This window comes from Carcharodon carcharias, chromosome 19 (assembly GCF_017639515.1).
Source record: "Carcharodon carcharias isolate sCarCar2 chromosome 19, sCarCar2.pri, whole genome shotgun sequence".
Classification (NCBI taxonomy): domain Eukaryota; kingdom Metazoa; phylum Chordata; class Chondrichthyes; order Lamniformes; family Lamnidae; genus Carcharodon; species Carcharodon carcharias.
In genome coordinates this window covers 74,395,683-74,415,070 of record NC_054485.1, presented here as the reverse complement: position 1 = coordinate 74,415,070, position 19,388 = coordinate 74,395,683, and the positions used below count along the sequence as shown (strand labels likewise).

At 45.6% G+C, this 19,388-nt stretch overlaps 1 protein-coding gene across 1 annotated transcript; it reads left to right on the top strand.

Annotated features, from left to right (window-relative positions):
* The first annotated feature begins 12,544 nt into the window (after positions 1–12,544).
* On the top strand, positions 12,545–17,495 carry LOC121291790 (zinc finger protein 271-like). The gene is made up of 2 exons (XM_041213362.1): positions 12,545–12,801; positions 13,864–17,495. Exon 2 carries the CDS (start codon positions 14,344–14,346, stop codon positions 15,193–15,195), a length of 852 nt encoding a protein of 283 aa, XP_041069296.1. The 5' UTR covers positions 12,545–12,801; positions 13,864–14,343; the 3' UTR covers positions 15,196–17,495.
* Positions 17,496–19,388: the final 1,893 nt, after the last annotated feature.

Here is a 19,388-nt window from a genome sequence, read left to right as displayed (position 1 = left end):
CTTGGACGGTGAGGAGAAAGGAAGTGAAGGGGCAGGTGTTGCATTTTTTGCGTGGGCATGGGGTGGTGCCATAGGAGGGGGTTGAGGAGTAGGGGGTGATGGAGGAGTGGACCAGGGTGTCCCGGAGGGAGCGATCCCTACGGAATGCCGATAAGGGGGGTGAAGGGAAGATGTGTTTGGTGGTGGCATCGTGCTGGAGTTGGCGGACATGGCGGAGGATGATCCTTTGAATGCGGAGGCTGGTGGGGTGATAAGTGAGGACAAGGGGGACCCTATCATGTTTCTGGGAGGGAGGAGAAGGCGTGAGGGCGGATGCGCGGGAGATGGGCCGGACACGGTTGAGGGCCCTGTCAACGACCGTGGGTGGAAAACCTCGGTTAAGGAAGAAGGAGGACATGTCAGAGGAACTGTTTTTGAATGTAGCATCATCGGAACGGATGCGACGGAGGCGAAGGAATTGAGAGAATGGGATGGAGTCCTTACAGGAAGCAGGGTGTGAGGAGCTGTAGTCGAGATAGCTGTGGGAGTTGGTGGTCAGTGTTAGATTTAGTGAGGTTTTTGAGCTTGTTATCAAATCCCTCCATGGCCTCTCCCCTCCCTATCTCTGTAACCTCTTCCACCCCTCAGTCCTGCACTAGAGTGTCAGCCATGACTTTTTTGTGCTCAAGTTCTGGAGTGGGACTTGAATCCACAACCCTCTGACTCAGAGAACAAGGTTGTGGGTTCAAGTCCAAATCCAGATGGATTATTCCGTACACATGGATTAAAGTTGTTGTCAGGGCCACACGAATAATTCCTCAGGCTCTGGGCTCCCTGTACAAACCACACCCAACGTTTATTGAAACAAAACATGTTGTAAAATGAGTGAAGAAATTATCCTGTAGATGTTTACACACTGCACTGATCATGAAGCCAATCAGATCACAATGTACCAACCTTAAATAAAACTGCTTCAATTGGTCTCTCAGTTTTTAAATGTTTGCTTTAGTAAAACTCTTTTGCAAATGTACAACAGCCACAAGCACACAGGTTATGGCTGAGATTTTTTGCTAGTTTGTGTTGATTTTATCAGTGTAATCTGGCTGAAATTGATTGTATCAAGAACTTTAAATGTAAGTTACGTCAAGCATAAAGTGAGCGTTCACGATCTTTAACGCTGGTTTATTAAACATCAGGGAGCTGGTACCAACTACAGAAATGACTATTTTCCCAGATGAAGATAATGAGAGTGACAACATTCCATCGATTGCGCTTGTTTAAGGCGGGCACTTCATATTATGCTCAGTTTTTGGGCTTTCAGGCACCAATACCCTGGGCTGGGACATCCCGGGAGGGGCAAATGGAGGGAGATCCTGGGAGAGGAACCAGACAAGCTGAATGTTGTGACTAAGAAATTGCAACTGAGGAGAGCGGAACCTCCACAGGAGGTGACCCCTAGACATGTCAGGGCTGTTAGATAGTAACTCATGGGGCACAGACTCACACAATGAGCCTCACCTCAGTGTCCAAATCATGGAGTCACCTCCTGAGTCAGAGTTCCTCTCTGAGCACTGTATCAATTACCCCTCTTGTTCCCTCCCTCTCTCCTGTGCCCCTCTCTCCTGCATCCCTCTTTCCCATGCATGTGCTGATGCCATGACTGCATGTCATTGCTACCTTGGATGCTGTGGGTCTTCCTCTACTGATCTCCTATCAAACACATCTGAGACTACACATCCCACACTGCTGTTGTCAGTTTGAAAGCCTCCGAGGATGAAGAACGCATTTCCCACACGAGAAATCTCTGTCAAACATTTACCAGGGGAACTGAGACAATAGCTGCAATAAGTGAGGTTTTATTCAGATGGGACAATGACAAGTTTAAATCCCCACCTGATCTGCTGCTCAAAGTCAACTCCATTTCACTGGTCAGTTTCCCAAACTTCAGGAAACTCATGTTACTCCAGAAATATTTGGATTGGCTGTGAGAGACGTCAATCAGAGAGCCCACCCACTCTGCCCATTCTCTCCTCTTCCTCTTCCACAGCTGGTTCACTTCCTGTAGGGACTGAAAACCAAGTGAGGAGATGGTGAGTGAAGGAACAGAATTTATAATAATTACATCACATAATATCCACACTAATGTTCAGGCAGTCTGACTATCCTGTGGGGAATCAGGTGTGGAAATGTCCCTTATGCTGTGTGAGAAGATCCAGCTGAGAGACCTGTTTACTAGGTGCTTTGTGCTGAACTGTTTGACTGGAGCTGTGTGTTGGATATTGAGTGTGTTTATTGGAAGCTTTTCCCTTCTGATTTACAGGCTGAGTTTTGTTGATGGGTCATTACTGAATATGAGAAGGTGAGGTGTAATTATCTGGGAGGTGCAGAGTGTCTGAGGATTCTTACTGATTTCCTATTGTTGAGTTCGGTGTGTGTGTATTGGAAGCAGCTTCTTATGCTCTAGATTGTAATTTATATAGTTCCCAGAGGGGATGTTGGTCAGTGGGAGCAGGAGTACTGAGGGAGAGCTGTCTCCTCGGAAGTTTCTTTAAAGAATTTACCTGCAGGCCTGAGCCATTCCCAAAAGCCTGGGATTGGATTTGCCCAATGCTGTAGCCGATAGCTGAATTTGGGATGTGCAGTCTCAGGGAGTGCAGTGTATCTAATTTCCCAGGATAAACCAGAACCCTCCAATCAGCTACACTGAAGCAATATTTTCCTGAGCTTCCAGCACTTCCTGTCTACTCTGTTGTCTTTGAATAATTTTGGAAAACAAGGGGAGAAATTTCAAACTCTCTATTGAATTAACATAACTCCTGAGTGTTTTTAATATTAAACGCATATTCTAAGGGGAAAACTGGTCTTTGCCAGCACGACTCAAGTTCATAGTTAATTGATAGCCCATTTTACACTCCGCCCGACTTTGTTTTTCATTGTCCTCATGGTGCATGGTCAGGTGGGGCATTGGGCAGAGGAAAGAAAGCCACGTTGTTTGCTCTTGGACACTATCCAGTGTCCCTGCTGGAAACAGAGGACAGTCAAGTGAGGAAAAAGGACTTGCATTTAATCCACCAGGGGAATAGCAGACTGGCAATCACTGTGGAACAGTCTCTAACTGAGGAGTCAGCCCCTTCAGCAAAGGAGGAGAGGGAGTTGGAGGAAATCATGTTTCCTGTTTTCGGATTGCACTGTACTACGCCAGAGAATACAGAGAGGATAGACACCACAGATAGATCCTGACCAGCACCCAAGGGACAACTGCAGAAAGACATCCAGTCCCTTTGCAGAATTGCTCAACACAGAGAAGGTTGGGCAATGAAACCATCATCTGGAAATCAGTCGGGTCAGGGGAGCTTTGACAGATCATTCATCAAGCCTCATGAGACGTCAAGTGTCAATTGTCTAAGGAGGGCTGCACAAACTCGTAAGACCTCCTAAAACACACGGTGTATCTATTGTACCATCAGTAACACAGGGACAGCTTTATGGAAAAGAAACCATTCATGTGTGAGATAAGCAACAAATCATTCCCACGCTTATCTTACTTTCATCTACACAAACGAAGGCACACTAGGGAGAAACTATTCACTTATCAGGTCAGCAACAAATCATTCTCACGTTTTTCAAACCTCCGTTCATACCAACATAGTCACACAGACGAGAAACCATTCACGTCAGGTGTGTGACAAATCATTCTCGCTGTCATCAATCCTTCACGCACACCAACATATTCATACAGGGGAGAAGCTATACATCTGTGAGGCATGTGGCAAAGCCTTCACATAGTCATCAAACCTCTTGGTCATCGGACAATCCACACAGGAGAAACCATTCAAGTGTGAGGTTTATGATAACGCTTTTGTGTATCTTCACCATCATGGGACAGCAGAGGATTCACACAGGGGAGAAACTCTTCAGGTGCAATGTTTGTGATAAGATTTTCACACAGTCAACATATCTTCTGGTCCATCAACGCAGTCACACAGGAGAAACCTTATCAGTGTGAGTTCTATAATAAAGCCTTTACACAGTAGTCAGACCTCCTGGAACATCAGTGAACCCATATGAGTGACAAACCCTTCCAGTGTGACATGTGCTAGGATTATTTCACCTACTCGTCCTCTCTCGCCATACACCAACGTCTCTACACGGACTTGGAGCCGGGTCACCTGCTTCCATTACACTGAGATTTGTCTGTGCTGATTACCCTCCAGTGCTCACACAGGGCACCTGTCATTCCAAAGCACTGTCTGTCTCAGCAGTGTCCGTCTCAAAACTCTCCCAGCATCATTCCAATCATTTCAAGAAGGCCAATTTACCCTTTGACCAGATCACCAAACATCACCAAACGAAGACATCAATATGCGTTGCAGCTCCTGTATAAACTCAGCATCCTTTCAGTGCAGCATCAGGTACAAGTCACATATTACATATAATTTTGAACTAAGCATGTCATTGTCCCCAAGTGTGAATACCTTGCCACTTCCTCTAAATAAAACAAACTGAATCTTCTTCTGATCTTTAACAATTAACCCCCCAGGTTTACTGTCAGACTCCACAGCTCACATGACTCCTTTCATTTACTGTACAGTCCCAAACAAGGATGAGAATTTTAAAATTGAGGTTTTGCTTGACCAGGAGCTAATGTAGATCAGTGAGCACGGAGGTGATTGGTGAATGGGCCTTGGTGTCAGTTAGGACATTGTCAGCAGAGTTTTGGAGGAGCTCAAGATTCACTTTGAGCAGAATTCAAACCTTTGGGGAAAATTCATCAGGATTTAAGAGTCCACTTGGTAAGAGAGACTGTGAAAAAATGATGCAGAAATAGTTTCACAATGAAAACCTGAACTGATGGCTGATCAGCTGTGAGAGGTGGTGCTATCCTGTATGTCACTGTCAGACACTAAGTGGCTGCCAGTGTGTGAGGTGTCCTGCCATGCATGGCTCCAGTTATTAGACAATGATCTACATTTACCTGAAATAAGATTAAAACTTGTCCCTAATCTGAACAAAAAGAAAAAAAATCTGCTCACAATCACCTCACCCTCCCTTAACTACCGGGCTCTCTGATTGAAGACTGTATTTGTTAAAGAAATAGATTACTTACTGTTTACTCCCCCGATTTATTCATTCCCAGCGTTTCTCCTCTGGACTCGTTGTAATGTCAAATTGTGGTCAGTTTATGAGAATTGTGAGAATCCACTGATATTTGTATTAGTCTGTTCCTCCCTCAGTTCTCTGTGCTGACTGTGTCAGGGAATTCACTTTTACAATGTTTATTAGGAAAAGCTAATTAAACTGTCAAAATATCATTGTAATTGCCATTGATAACGCAGTTACTATTTCTTGTTTCAGACTGACTGCAGTATTAACATGGGAAGCAAGGCATCCGCTTAAAATGTTTTTTTTCTGATTTTCAGATGATGAATTTTTACCCGTTCACATTTTTTGATAGTGTAAGGGTAAAATGTTGAATACATATTTCACCAGGAAATCTGGTTCAATGTTGGTTACTTCACCAGCTTGCTTACCTATGAAAGTAACTACTGCTGCACATGATCATATAACCCGCTCAAACCAAAAAAACTGAACTGGTGTCCCTGCAGCAATGATACAATCTCAAATGTAGAATGTAAATGAAAACTGGGTGCTCTCGAGTGGTTCTTGTGGTGCAATTGGTTGACATGTGGTGTTTATATCCACCTAAATTGCTCTGCAAATCCCAGTTCTTCAGTGAGCATTGACTGAATTACTAGATTCACAAGAAAATGTCCTGAGCAATCAGCCTCGCCGCCCTTCCCATATCCAGCCCTGCTTTCCCAGCACTTGTCTGACTCATGCTCACATGTGGTTGTGACTGGTTTGAAAGGTCAGATTTCCATTGGAGTGAATTGGACAGAACAAACTTCACGGGGCAAGTGTTGAAAGTGAGTTTTAGATCAGGCAATGCGACAGTAAAGTGACAATGAAATGGAAAGAGGGACATAAAGGAGGGGTAGTGATTGTGGAAGGGAGAAAAACCTGGAAGAGGCAGGTTTGAATTCTGGAGCATCAAGAACAGAAACTGGGTTTGGAAGGAATAAATAGGGTTTTTTCATTGAAAAATATTTCTTCATGTAAAAAAAATTGATTCCTCGCCAATTTCTTTCCAAAAGTGAGACAGAGAGGAAATGTTTAAAATAATTCCTGCCCTGACTCGGATTTGAGCTGAGGTTACTGCAGACGCTACACAGAAATAATGGGTGCGAGGATGATTTATCACGCACCTCACATGAATGGCTTCTCCCCGATGTGAACGTGTCCATTTTCCTTGAATGTCGATGACTGTGTGAATGCTTTGTTGCACAACTCATACTTGAATGGTTTGTTCCCTGTATGAATCATCTGGTGTTTAAGGAGGTTCCAAGATGTCAATCACAAACCTCACACTTAAAGGGTTACTCCTGTGTGGTTTGTCTGATAGGCCAGGAAGCTTGATAACCTTGAAGGTTTTATCACGCACCTTGTGCTTGACTGGTTTCTCCCCTGTGTGAATGTATTGGTGTGCACGGAAGTGTCCGAGTCCCAACCATCTTCAGCTGCTTCACCAATGACCGTCCGTCCAGCATAAATTCAGAAATGCCTTGAAGTTCAATGGCATTACCATCACTGAATCCTCCAATATCAACATCCTGGGGCTTACCATTGACCAGAAACTGAACCGGACTAGCCATATAAAGACTGTGACGACAAAAGTAGGTCAGAGGAAATGAATTCTGTGATCACTCACCTCCTGACTCCCCAAAGCCTGTCCACCATCTACAAGGCACAGGTCAGGAGTGTGATGGAATACTCCCCACTTGACTGGATGAGTGCAGCTCCCACAACACTCAAGAAGCTCAACACCATCCAGGACAAAGCAGCCTGCTTGATTGTCACCACATCCACAAACATTCACTCCCTCCAGCACCAACACACAGTAGCAGCATTGTGCACATCTACATGATGCACTGCAAGGAATTCACTGTTGCTCCTTAGGCAGTACCTTCCAAACGCACGACCACTACCATCTAGAAGGACAAGGCAGCAGATAGATGGGAAAACCACTGACTTGAAGTTCTCTCCAAGTCACTCACCATCCTGACTTGGAAATATGGGGAATGGGAGTGAAGAAGGAGGGATGGAGGGGGATGGGAGGTTGAACCGGGTTTGGGGGGGGGGAGGTGAAGGAGGGGGCAGTGGGGTTTTGAAGGAGAGGGTGAAGGAGGACGGATGGAGTGAAGGAAGGGGAATGGGGGCGAAGGAAGGGAGCACTGGGGAATGAAGGAGGGGGCATGGTGGGGTGGAGGAGGGAGGGATGGGGTGAAGGAGAGGGCAATGGGGGTGAAGGAGAACAGATGGGAGGTGAAGGAGGGATTGAGGGGTGAAGGACGGGGTTGGGTGGGTGAAGGAGAAGGGATGAGAAATAGAGAGCGGATGGGGGGGAGGGGAAATGGAATGAAAGAGAAGGGATGGGGGGTAGCGGGGATTAAACGGCTACGATCCTGGTTCCCGCCACCCAGGGCTGGGATTTACAGGTGCGCACCTCCAATTCCAGCCTCGCCCACATGGCAGCCGCTCGGCCTCGCGCTTTCACAGATTCAAACACCTGAGTGCTGGGCGGCAACCGCTGCTGCGCGCTAGAACCACAACTTCCATCAGGCACCGCAGACCGGGTTTGTTTGTGCCCACATGTCTGTCCTTGGCTTGCTGCATTGTTCCAGTGAAGCTCAACGCAAACTGGAGGAACAACATCTCATCTTCCGACTGGGCACTTTACAGCCTTCCGGACTGAATATTGAATTCAACAACTTTAGATCTTGAACTCCCTCCTCCATCCCCACCCCCTTTCTGTTTCTTCCCCCTTCCTTTTGTTTTTTCCAATAATTTATATAGATTTTTCTTTTCCCACCTATTTCCATTATTTTTAAATGTATTCCACCCATGGTTTATTTCACCTCACCCCCACTCGAGCTACCTTGGCTTGTCCTGCTCTCCAATCTTAATTAGCACATTCTTTTAGATAATATCATCACCTTCAATACTTCTTTGTTCTTTTGTCTGTGACATCTTTTGGTTATCTCCTCCTATCACTGCTTGCTTGTCCCAACAACCGCCACCGCCCCAAACCAGCTTTTTTTGCACCCCTTTCCTATTTCTACTTAGTTGTGTTGTAGGGTCGTGAGGACTCGAAACATCAACTTTGCTCTTCTCCACCGATGCTGCCAGACCTGCTGAGTTTTTCCAGGTATTTCTGTTTTTGTTTTGGATTTCCAGCATCTGCAGTTTTTTGTTTTTATCTCTGTGTTTAATTGACTGCCACTTCTCTTCAAGAAATGCCTACGTTGAAGAAGTTTTATTCTACTCTCCATCAGGATTTTCGAATCTCTCTTTTGCCTTGTTCACCTTCATTGTTTTCCATTTCTCTCCTGGTGTTTGACAAGGTGTTTACTATATTTACCATAGTTCCTTTCTCAGTGACTGTCTCCATCTCCAGCTTACCCCACGTGGATTTCAACTGAAATTCCACCCCTCATGTTTCGAACCCACCCAGGATTACAGGTATCTCCGGAACATAAAACGTTTCTCGGACTGCTGTTCCTGTCGCATTCTGAGATCCACATTCAGTGCCATGCGCCGCCACATGAACACATTCAACCTCTCCCTCCAGCAGCACCACCACACCCTTTTGCAAAGCTGCGCGTGCCCCCAGTTTCATTTTATTCTTTGTCTCATCCAACGCTTCAACAAGAAACTTTTTCCCTTTCTCTCAAGTGCTAATGAACGCAAGCTCCAACAACTCATCGACACCAACACCCATCTAGGACCCTCCACCCCTGCCTGTCTCTCCGTCCCCACCCCATCTTCCAATCCCAGCCCCAGCCGTGTATTCACTATACCCCCTGACCTTCCCCTCTCCGACGCTGAACGTTCAGTGCTCAGCAAAGGACTTAGTTTCATACCCTTACGCTCTCATTTCAATGAATTTCGGGCTCAGCATGATGCTGAACTCTTCTTCCGCCGCCTTCATCTCTGTGCTCACTTCTTTGGGCAGGAGTCCTCTCCCTGTTCAACTGATCCTTTTACCCACATCCAATATTCTCCCTCCACCTGGACCCCTCCCTCTGGATTCTTACCTTCTCTTGATCTTTTCATTGAGAACTGTCGGCGTGACATTAGTCGTCTCAATTTCTCTGCTCCTCTCACCCATTCTAACCTGTCTCTCTCTGAACTTACTGCACTCCGTTCTCTCAGGTCCAACCCTAACATTGTCATCAAACCCGCTGACAAGGGTGGTGCTGTTGTTGTTTGGCGCACTGACCTCTACCTCGCGGAGGCTGAGCATCAACTCGCAGACACTTCCTCCTACCTCTCCGTGGACCATGACCCCACCCTGAACATCAAGCCATTGTTTCCAGGACTGTCACTGACCTCATCTTCTCTGGAGATCTTCCTTCCACAGCTTCCAACCTGATAGTCGCCCAACCTCGGACGGCCCGCTTCTACCTTCTACCCAAAATCCACAAAGAGGATTGTCCCGGCAGACTGATTGTGTCAGCCTGTTTCTGCCCCACAGAAATAATTTCTCGCTATCTTGACTCCCTTCTCTCTCCCCTTGTCCAGTCCCTTCCCACCTACATCCGTGATTCCTCTGACACCTTACGTCACATCAACAATTTCCAGTTCCCTGGCCCCAACCACCTTCTCTTCACCATGGACGTCCAATCCCTCTACACCTCCATCCCCCACCGGAATGGTCTGAGGGTTCTCAGCTTCTTCCTCGAACAGAGGCTTGAACAATGCCCATCCATCACTACTCTCCTCAGTCTGGCTGAACTTGTTCTCACACTCAACAATTTCTCCATTAACTCCTCTCACTTCCTCCAAATAAAAGCTGTGGCTATGGGTACCCGCATGGGCCCCAGCTATGCCTGCCTCTTTATGGGGTATGTGGAACATACCTTGTTCCAGTCCTACCTCCCTCAACTCTTTTTCCGGTACATCGATGATTACTTCGGTGCTGCTTCATGCTCTCGTCGGGACCTGGAAAAATTTATTAATTTTGCTTCCAATCTCCACCCCTCCATCATTTTCACTTGGTCTCTGACACTTCCCTTCCCTTCCTTGACCTCTCTGTCTCAATTTCTGGTGATAGACTGTACACCAATATCCATTACAAGCCTACCGACTCCCACAGCTACCTCGACTACAGCTCCTCACATCCCGCTTCCTGTAAGGACTCCATCCCATTCTCTCAGTTCCTTCGCCTCCGTCGCATCTGTTCCGATGATGCTACATCCAAAAACAGTTCCTCTGACATGTCCTCCTTCTTCCTTAACCGAGGTTTTCCACCCACAGTAGTTAACAGGGCCCTCAACCGTGTCCAGCCCATCTCCCGCGCATCTGCCCTCATGCCTTCTCCCTCCCAGAAACATGATAGAGTCTCCCTTGTCCTCACCTATCACCCCACCAGCCTCCACATTCAAAGGATCGTCCTGTGCCATTTCCACCAACTCCAGCATGATGCCACCACCAAACACACCTTCCCTTCACCACTCCCCCCGGCAGCATTCCGTAGGGATCGTTCCCTCCGTGACACCCTGGTCCACTCCTCCATCACCCCCTACGGCACTTCCCCATGCAAACGCAAAATATGCAACACCTGCCCCTTCACTTTCTCTCTCTTCACCGTCCAAGGGCCAAAACACTCCTTTCATGTGAAGGAGCATTTCACTTGCATTTCCCCCAACTTAGTCTACTGCATTCGTTGCTCCCAATGCGGTTTCCTCTACATTGGAGAGAACAAACGCAGACTGGGTGACCACTTTGTAGAACACCTTCGGTCTGTCCGCACGCATGACCCAGACCTCCCTGTCGCTTGCCATTTTAACACTCCACCCTGCTCTCTTGCCCACATGTCTGTCTTTGGCTTGCTGCATTGTTCCAGTGAAGCTCAACGCAAACTGGAGGAACAACACCTCATCTTCCGACTAGGTACCTTACAGCCTTCTGGACTGAACATTGAGTTCAACAACTTTAGATCTTGAACTCCCTCCTCCATCCCCACCCCCTTTCCGTTTCTTCCCCCTCCCTTTTAATTTTTCCAATAATTTATATAGATTTTTCTTTTTTCATCTATTTCCATTATTTTTAAATGTATCCTACCCATGGTTTATTTCACCCCACCCCACCAGAGCTACCTTGGTTGTCCTGCTCTCCAGTCTTAATTAGCACATTCTTTTAGATAATATCACCACCTTCAACACCTCTTTGTTCTTTTGTCTGTGACATCTTTTGGTTATCTCGTCCTATCACTGCTTACTTGTCCCAACAACCCCCCCTCCCCCCACTTCTTCCCCTCCCCTCTTTAAACCAGATTATATTTCACCCCTTTCCTATTTCTACTTAATTCTGTTTAAGGATCATGAGGACTCGAAACGTCAACTTAATGCTCTTCTCCGCCGATGCTGCCAGACCTGCTGAGTTTTTCCAGGTATTTCTGTTTTTGTTTGTGTGTCTTTCTCTCTCTCTCACCCCCCTCCCCAATTCCACAGTGCCGCTCCTTATTGCGCCGGATAACATGCCCAACGATCATATCATTCTGACCAGTTGAGAGGCTGTCCCCACAGCAGCTGCATAGAATCTGAAGTAGCAGTGAAACAAAAATAGCCCTGCCTCCTTTTTTGTGATATATTCAGGGTAATGATTGACATGTTTATTGTTAGTGGCCTTTCCATGCATTTCTGTCCCTGATTGGCTGTGACAGACGTCAACCAGAGATCCAACCCATCTGCCTATTTTCTTCCTTTTCCACAACTGCTTCACTTCCTGGAGGGACTGAAACCTGAGGGATGGTGAGTGAAGGAACAGAAATTTATAATAATTACATCACATAATATCCACACTAATGTTCAGGTTCGAATATCCAGTGTGAAGAAAGATTCTTGTGATGTTTAGTCTCTGGATAGTGTCCTGGTGGTGGAGGGAGTGTGTATTGAATCTAATGGTAGTGGCTCTGATTAGGGGACCGGCTGTGTTACTGATCCTGTCCAGACTCTTCAGTGTTGTAGATGTTCCCATCCATGTGAATGGTGAGTATTCCATCACACTCCTGACTTGAGACTTCTTGACAGTGGAGAGGATTTGAGTGGCCTGGAGGGGAGTTCGCCCAGCAACTCAGGAGGAGGCCAGGTTTGATCCTTGGCTCACCATTTTTGGCAAAGATACTTTAACATTGGGTCTTGGACTCTTGTGCTGAGGTGCAACATGGTTGAGAACAGAAGTGTTCTTGGAGCAGCCCTCTGTTACTGGACTGGTTGCCCAGAATTCTCGACAAGATGTGTTTGGACCACAGAACTTTGTTCTAATCAGTTGGTTGTGGGGCTGTTTAACTCTGATTACTACTTTCTACTGTGGTGTTTAGCCTCCATGAAGCCCTCTGTGGGATATTCACTAGGTTCAAATCTGGACTCTAAAATGTAGCCACTGCTGCTCCTGGAACATCTATCTATCTATCTGGGCTGGGAGAATGTGGTGGAATACAATCCTGCTGTGGCTGATGGCTCATTGCACCTCGTGGACACCCAGTTTTGGGATCAATCCTTTGTCTACTTCCCTAGTGATGATTAACCTGGTGAAGTACACATTCATCAGCTGGAGTAGTAGTTTTCCTTGAATTTGTTCGATCTGAAGCCATGAGACTCCATGGAGTCAATATTGAGGACCTCCCCACCTACCAGTGGGATGGGACAGACCCAGGGATGGTGACAGGAGTCTGAGATGTTTCCAGATTGATACGGTTCAGTGAGTATCACTGCTACTTGATCAGTTTTATTGGATGTCTTTAAGGGGAAACTAGATAAGCACATGAGGGAGAAAGGAACAGAAGGATATGCTGATAGGGTGAGATGAAGAGGGGTGAGAGGCTCGTGTAAGCATTAACACCATCATGGACCAGTTGGGCCGAATGGCCTGTTTCTGCACTGTAATTCTATGTATGTAACTTTCCATGGTTGGATTTGAACTCTCAGATCTCTAGATTGTTAATCCAGCACCAGAGCAATTGGGCTGTTTTACCCGAAGACAGTTGATGAAATGTCTTTTGATGTCTTCTTTAGAGATTTTACCCGAAAGCCTCGGCCTTTCCCAAAAGCCTGGTCTTGGATTTGATAGTTTTACCCAGTGCTGTGGCTGATAGCTGAATTTGGCTTGTGCAGTCTGAGCGAGTGCAGTGTATCTAATTTCCCAGGATAAACCAGGACCCTTCAATCAGCTACACTGAAGCAATATTTTCCTTAGCTTCTAGCACTTCCTGCCCAGTGTGTTTTCTTTAAATAGTTCTGGAAAACAAAGGGAGAAATTTCAAATCCTTTTTTGAATTTACATTTCTCCTAAGTGTTTTTTTTTATATTTGAAACACACACTTTAACGGTAAAATTGGTCTTCGCTAGCACGACTCGAGCTCATAGTGAACTGATTTTACACACCGCCTGACTGTCTTTTCCATGCCCGGGAAGACGGGAGGCAGAGGAAAGAAAGTAGCCACGTTGCCTGTTTCTGGTCACTATCCAGTGTCCCTGCAGGAAAGAGAGGGTGGAATTTTATGCTGGCGGGATTTTACGGTCCTGCTGAAGTCAGTGGACTTCTGAACAGCTCGCCATATTTTATGGCTCCGCCCCCGCAAAAAAGGGCTGTAAAATTCTGCCCAGGGAGTGTGTAATAGTCAAGTAAGGAACATTAAAGGACTTTCAGGGGAATAGCAGACTGGTTCTCACTGTGGAACAGTCTTTAACTGAGGAGTCAGTCCCTTCAACAACAAAGGAAAGAGAATGTGAAGAAATAATGTTTCCTTTTCCTGTTTTACAGAAGGATTGCACCATACTACACCAGAGAATACAGAGAGGATAGACACCACAGATAGATCCTGACCATCATCCAAGGAACAACTGCACAACTGTGGGAAGACGTCCAGTCCCTTCACAGCATTGCTCAATATAGAGAAGGTTGGGTAGTGAAACAATCATCTGGAAATCGGTCGGGTCAGGGGAGCTTTGACATATCATCAGATCTGAAACTGGTCAGTGATGTGGAGCCTTCCATTAGAACCAAATTTTCGAAATTTCGGCTGTTGGCAATTGGTCAGGTTGAGGCTATGAAGAAATGTGATTTGGCTCAAAGTGTGGTGAGTGCTTCAATCATTCAATGAACCTCATGAACCACTGGTTCATTCCTACAGGCAAGAGGCTGTTCAACTGTGAATTGTGAGAGACGGACTCCACAGACTCATAAAATCTCCTAATGCTTAAGGTGCATATGTTAGATAATTGTTAACACAAAGGCAGTTACATGGAAGAGAAACCATTCAAGTGTGAGTTGTGTGACGGACCTCTCACACAGTCATCGACTCTTGTGAGACACCAATGCATCCACACTGGGGAAAAACCATTCAAGTGTGAGGTGTGTAACAAGGGCTTTGCAAAATCACCGGCCCTGCTGAAGCACTGGCACATTCACACAGGGGAAAAGCCATTCACATGTGAGGTGTGCAGCAAATCATTCTCTGACTCGTCGACCCTTCGCAGACACCAACAGATTCACACAGGTGAGAAACCATTCACGTGTGGGGTGTGTGACCAATCATTCATGCGCTCATCGACCCTCCGCAGACACCAACAGATTCACACTGGGGAGAAGCCTTTCACATGCGAGGTGTGTGAAAAATCATTCTCCCGGTCTTCGAACCTCCGTGTACACCAGCGCATGCACACAGGGGAGAAACCATTCACTTGTGATGTTTGTGACAAGGCTTTCACCCACTCCTCTCATCTTCTGAGACACCAGAGGATTCACACAGGGGAGAAACCGTTCAAGTGTGAGGTTTGTGACCAAGCCTTCATCCAGTCATCACAGCTTGTGGAACACCAACGTATCCACACTGGAGAGAAGCCGTATTCGTGTGAGGTGTGTAACGAGGGTTTTGCACGATCATCAGGACTCATGTATCACTGGCGCAGTCACAGTGGGGAGAAACCGTACACATGCAAGGAGTGCGACAAATCATTCCCTCGGTCATCAGCCCTCCGCGCACACCAACGCATTCACACAGGAGAGAAGCCATTCACGTGTGAAGTGTGCAACAAATCATTCCTGAAGTCATGGAACCTCCTGCACCATCAGCAAATCCACACAATGGAGTAACCCTTCAAGTGTGAGGCTTGCAATAAAGCTTTTCTGATTTCTTCAACATTCCTGGGACGTCAGATGATTCACATGGGAAAAATTTCTCACGTGTGATATTTGTGACAAGGCTTTCATGCTCTCCTCTGATCTCCTGAAGCACCAGCCGATCCACACTGAAGCAAAACCATTCCAGTGTGAGGTGTGTAACAAGGCTTTCACACAGCCTGTGTATCTCCTGGTCCATCAACACTCACACAGGGAAGAAACCCTATCGGTGTGAGTTCTGTAATAAAGTCTTCATATAGTTGTTGAATGCCCTGGAACTTCAGCAAATGCACAAGGGAGACAATCCTTCCAGTGTGACGTGTGACAGGATTGTTTCACCTACTCCTCCCCCTCTCACCATACACCGACATCTCCACACAGACTTGGAGCCGGGTCACCTACTTCTGTTACACTGACAGTTGTCTGTGTTACCCTCCAGTGCTCATACAGGGGAGCTGTCATTTCAAAGCAGTGTCTGTCCCTCCCACTATCAATCCATATGTTTCAAGAAGGCCAATTTAACCTTTAACCTGATCGCCAAACATCACCAAAAGAAGACATCAATAAGCATAGAAGCTCCTTTTTATACACAGATGCCATTGTGTCCTCAGCCACAGCAAGTAGCTGATTCAGGAGAATGTGTGTCAGGATTTTCCCTGCTCTGGACAGGAGGGAAATATCTCAATAGTTTGCACAGTGTGATTTATCTCCCTTCTTGAAGATAGTTACAATTGTCACATTCCTATAGTTGGGTGGAGTTCATTTGCCTCCCAAGTGCATTGGATGAGTTCATGGAATCTTGATGTGAGCAGAAGTCCACCAGCTTTGAAGACCTCAGCTGGAATACCATCAGGGCCACAAGCTTTGTTGTTTTTCATCTGTTTGATTGTTGCAGCTCTCCCATCGATGGTTACTCACCCATGGACTCTACCACAGGCACTGGGGATAGACTGGAGGATATCAGCTGCCACTGTGGATTCATGGTTGAGGAGTTGTTCAAAATGTTCTTTCCAGCGTTAACAGATGGCATTGTCATCCTTAAGAAGAGAAACACCATCCTGTGAACAAAGGGGCTTTTGTCCATTTGACCTCGATCTATAGATGACCCTGGTGAGCTCAACAAAAGATTCACATGTCACGATGATCAGGGTATTGTTGGATCGCATGGGCTTTCTCTTCTCACTACATGACCTTTATCTTCCGGATTTGTCTTTGGATCTCAATCTTGAGCTGTTGAAATGCTGCCTACTTGACTTACAGTCTTGGGTTGTTCTGTTAGGCAATGAAGGGTTAATGCGTTTGTTCCAGGAGGCCACATATTTGAGGGTCACGTTTGTCAAACCCTGATGATGATGATACTCGAACCTAATGCTCTGGACGTAGGAGTTTAGTACAGCTGACTTTATTTTGATCCCGCTGTTCTGGAATTATGTTGGATGTGTGAAAATCGGTTGTGAACTGCACCTGGAATTCCTTTCTTTGTTTTAGGGCTGTTTTAGGGCTGAGACATTGAACTTCTTCCTCTTGTTTTTTGGGCCTTGTGATGTCTTGTTGCTGGGTGGATGTTCAAGTCGATTATCTGTCCAGCAGGTATCAGTCCCCCACATGAATTGAGTGATACAGACATCAGTTAGATCATTGACTTAGCTTTAGATCTTCCAGAGGAATCTCTGACATGGTCTTTGCCAGAGAAATCCAAGAAAAATGTTGAGACAACACCAGGAAGTCTTTATTACATCATCGATGTGCGGCGCCTGACTCAGGTGATGCACAGCTCACAGCCCCGGCCAGGCCTAATCCACCGTATTCCTTATGTTTCCATCATCTCTGTTGCTAGTTGCCCAACTCTCTTTTTACTGTCATTGTCTCTAGCTTTCTACCATTTCGAAAGCCTGCTCTGCCATTTCGTAAGATCATGGCTGATCTGATAGTAACCTCAAATCTGCATCCCGCCTACTCCTGATAACCTATCACCACCACCCCCACTTGCTTACCAAAAATCTATCCACCTCTGCCTTAAAAATATTCAAAGACTCTGTTTCCACTGCCTTTTCAGGAAGAGAGTTCCAAAGACACATGACTACGAGAGAAAAAATTTCACCTTATCTCCGTTTTAAACGGACGACCCCTTTTATTTTTAGAGTGACCCCTAGATTCTCCCACAAGAGTAAACATCCTGTCAACATCCACCCTGTCAAGTCCCCTTAGGCTCTTATACGTTTCAATCAAGTCGCCTCTTACTCTTCTAAACTCCAGCAGGTGCAAGCCTAGCCTTTCGAACCTTTCTTCATAAGACTGCCTGCCCATTCCAGGTATTAGTCTGGTAACCTTTCTCTGAACTGCTTCCAATGCATTTATATCCTTCCTTAAATAAGGTGACCAGTACACAGTACTCCAGATGTAGTCACACTTGTGCCCTGTATAACTGAAGCATAACCTCCCTACTTTTGTATTTAATTCCCCTTGCAATAAATGGTAACATTCTATTGGCTTTCCTCATTACTTGCTATAGCTGCATACTAACCTTTTGCGATTTGTGCACGAGGACACCCAGATCCCTCTGCACCTCAGCTCTGCAATCTCTCACCGTTTAGATAATATGCCAGTCTTTTCTTCTTCCTGCCCGAATAGGCAATTTCACATTTCCCATATTATACTCCATTTGCCCACTCACTTAACCTATCTATATCTTTTTGTTGCTTCTTAACCTATTTATATCTTTTACTTCGGTCGCCTCTGTGCCAAAAATAAACTGACCACCATAGATATGCATGATCTGCAGTTTTTAGATGACTGCAGTGTTGTTGCCCAGATTTGCAAACCACATTTACGTGGATTTAAAATCCATGCTGCTCTCTGATCAGCTGAACATTTTCAGGTTGTACAGTTATCCCAAAAAAATAAACTCTCATAACTGCCTGACAACAGATGTTTAGATAAAAGGTCAATAAGTCCATGGTTTCCCCCTTTCACAATTCTTAAATAGTGTAGAGATGTGTGTAATTTTCCAATCTAAAGGAATGGTTCCTGAAGTCAGAGAACTTTGAAGAATTCTTGCGAGGGCAGTAATCTTGATGGCGAATCCAAATGGTGCCATTCTGTGCTGTCATTGAGCAGTAGGTAGGGAATGAGCTGGAGTGCGCAGCTGGCTTCACTTACCATTTAGTTTTAGGGGAAAACATTGACGCCTAAGATCAGCCATGATCATATTAAATGGTGGAGCATGGACTGAATCGTCTTCTGTGCTCCTATTTTACAATCTACCTGACAGCGGCTTTTCACCTCATCCAAGATCAACTGCCCTCTGGTGTCAGCATTAAGTACCATCTAGATGGAAAACTCATTTACCTCGGTCACCTCCCTGCCAAAACTAAACTGACCACCAGAGATACACATGAAGTACAGTTTACTGATGACTGCAGTGTCATCTCCATTCTGCAATAGATTGTCATGCCACATTTACACAAAGATTTTAAAGAAACATCTGTCTTGTCATATCCAGAGCATTCCCTGATGTGAGTTTATGTGTGTTACTAAAGTGAGCCAGCTCTCAGGGATGTGTATGGGATAGGATTGGACCCTGCTTTAGTTGGTGATCTGAATGATAGACAGATTCAGGTGACGGGTGTTTGATTAATACCATGGGGAATGTTTGTACTCTCCTGTCTGGGAGGAATACTATCCTGAGTGTGGTGAGGGAATGGGGGTGAGTCTCTACAGACCTGAGTTCCTTCAGCCCATCATACCTCAATGTAATAACAGTATGATATATTCACTTTACATCCTTCCAGGATTCATTTCATGTTCTGGGAAAGATGGTGTCATTTTCTAATGCTTTATTTTAGTTCACTATTTAGATTCACTATTTACTGTAAGCTGAATATTGTGTTGTTTACAGATCTTCTGTATAAATGTATAACTTACAATAAATTCATTTTTTTAGCTTCACCCACCGTGTCAGCACGGTGTGTTCCTATTCACTGAAACACTCAGGAGCCTACAGTAAGAGTACACAACATATTGGTCAGTGTCACTGTGGGCTGGTATACTTTCTGCATTAATGAGTTTATAATTTCCAGTTCACAGGAAGCAGAACATTTCCCTGAGAAAGAATTAAGCACTTTTTTAAAACTTATTCATTCATGGGGATGTAGGTGTCACGGGCC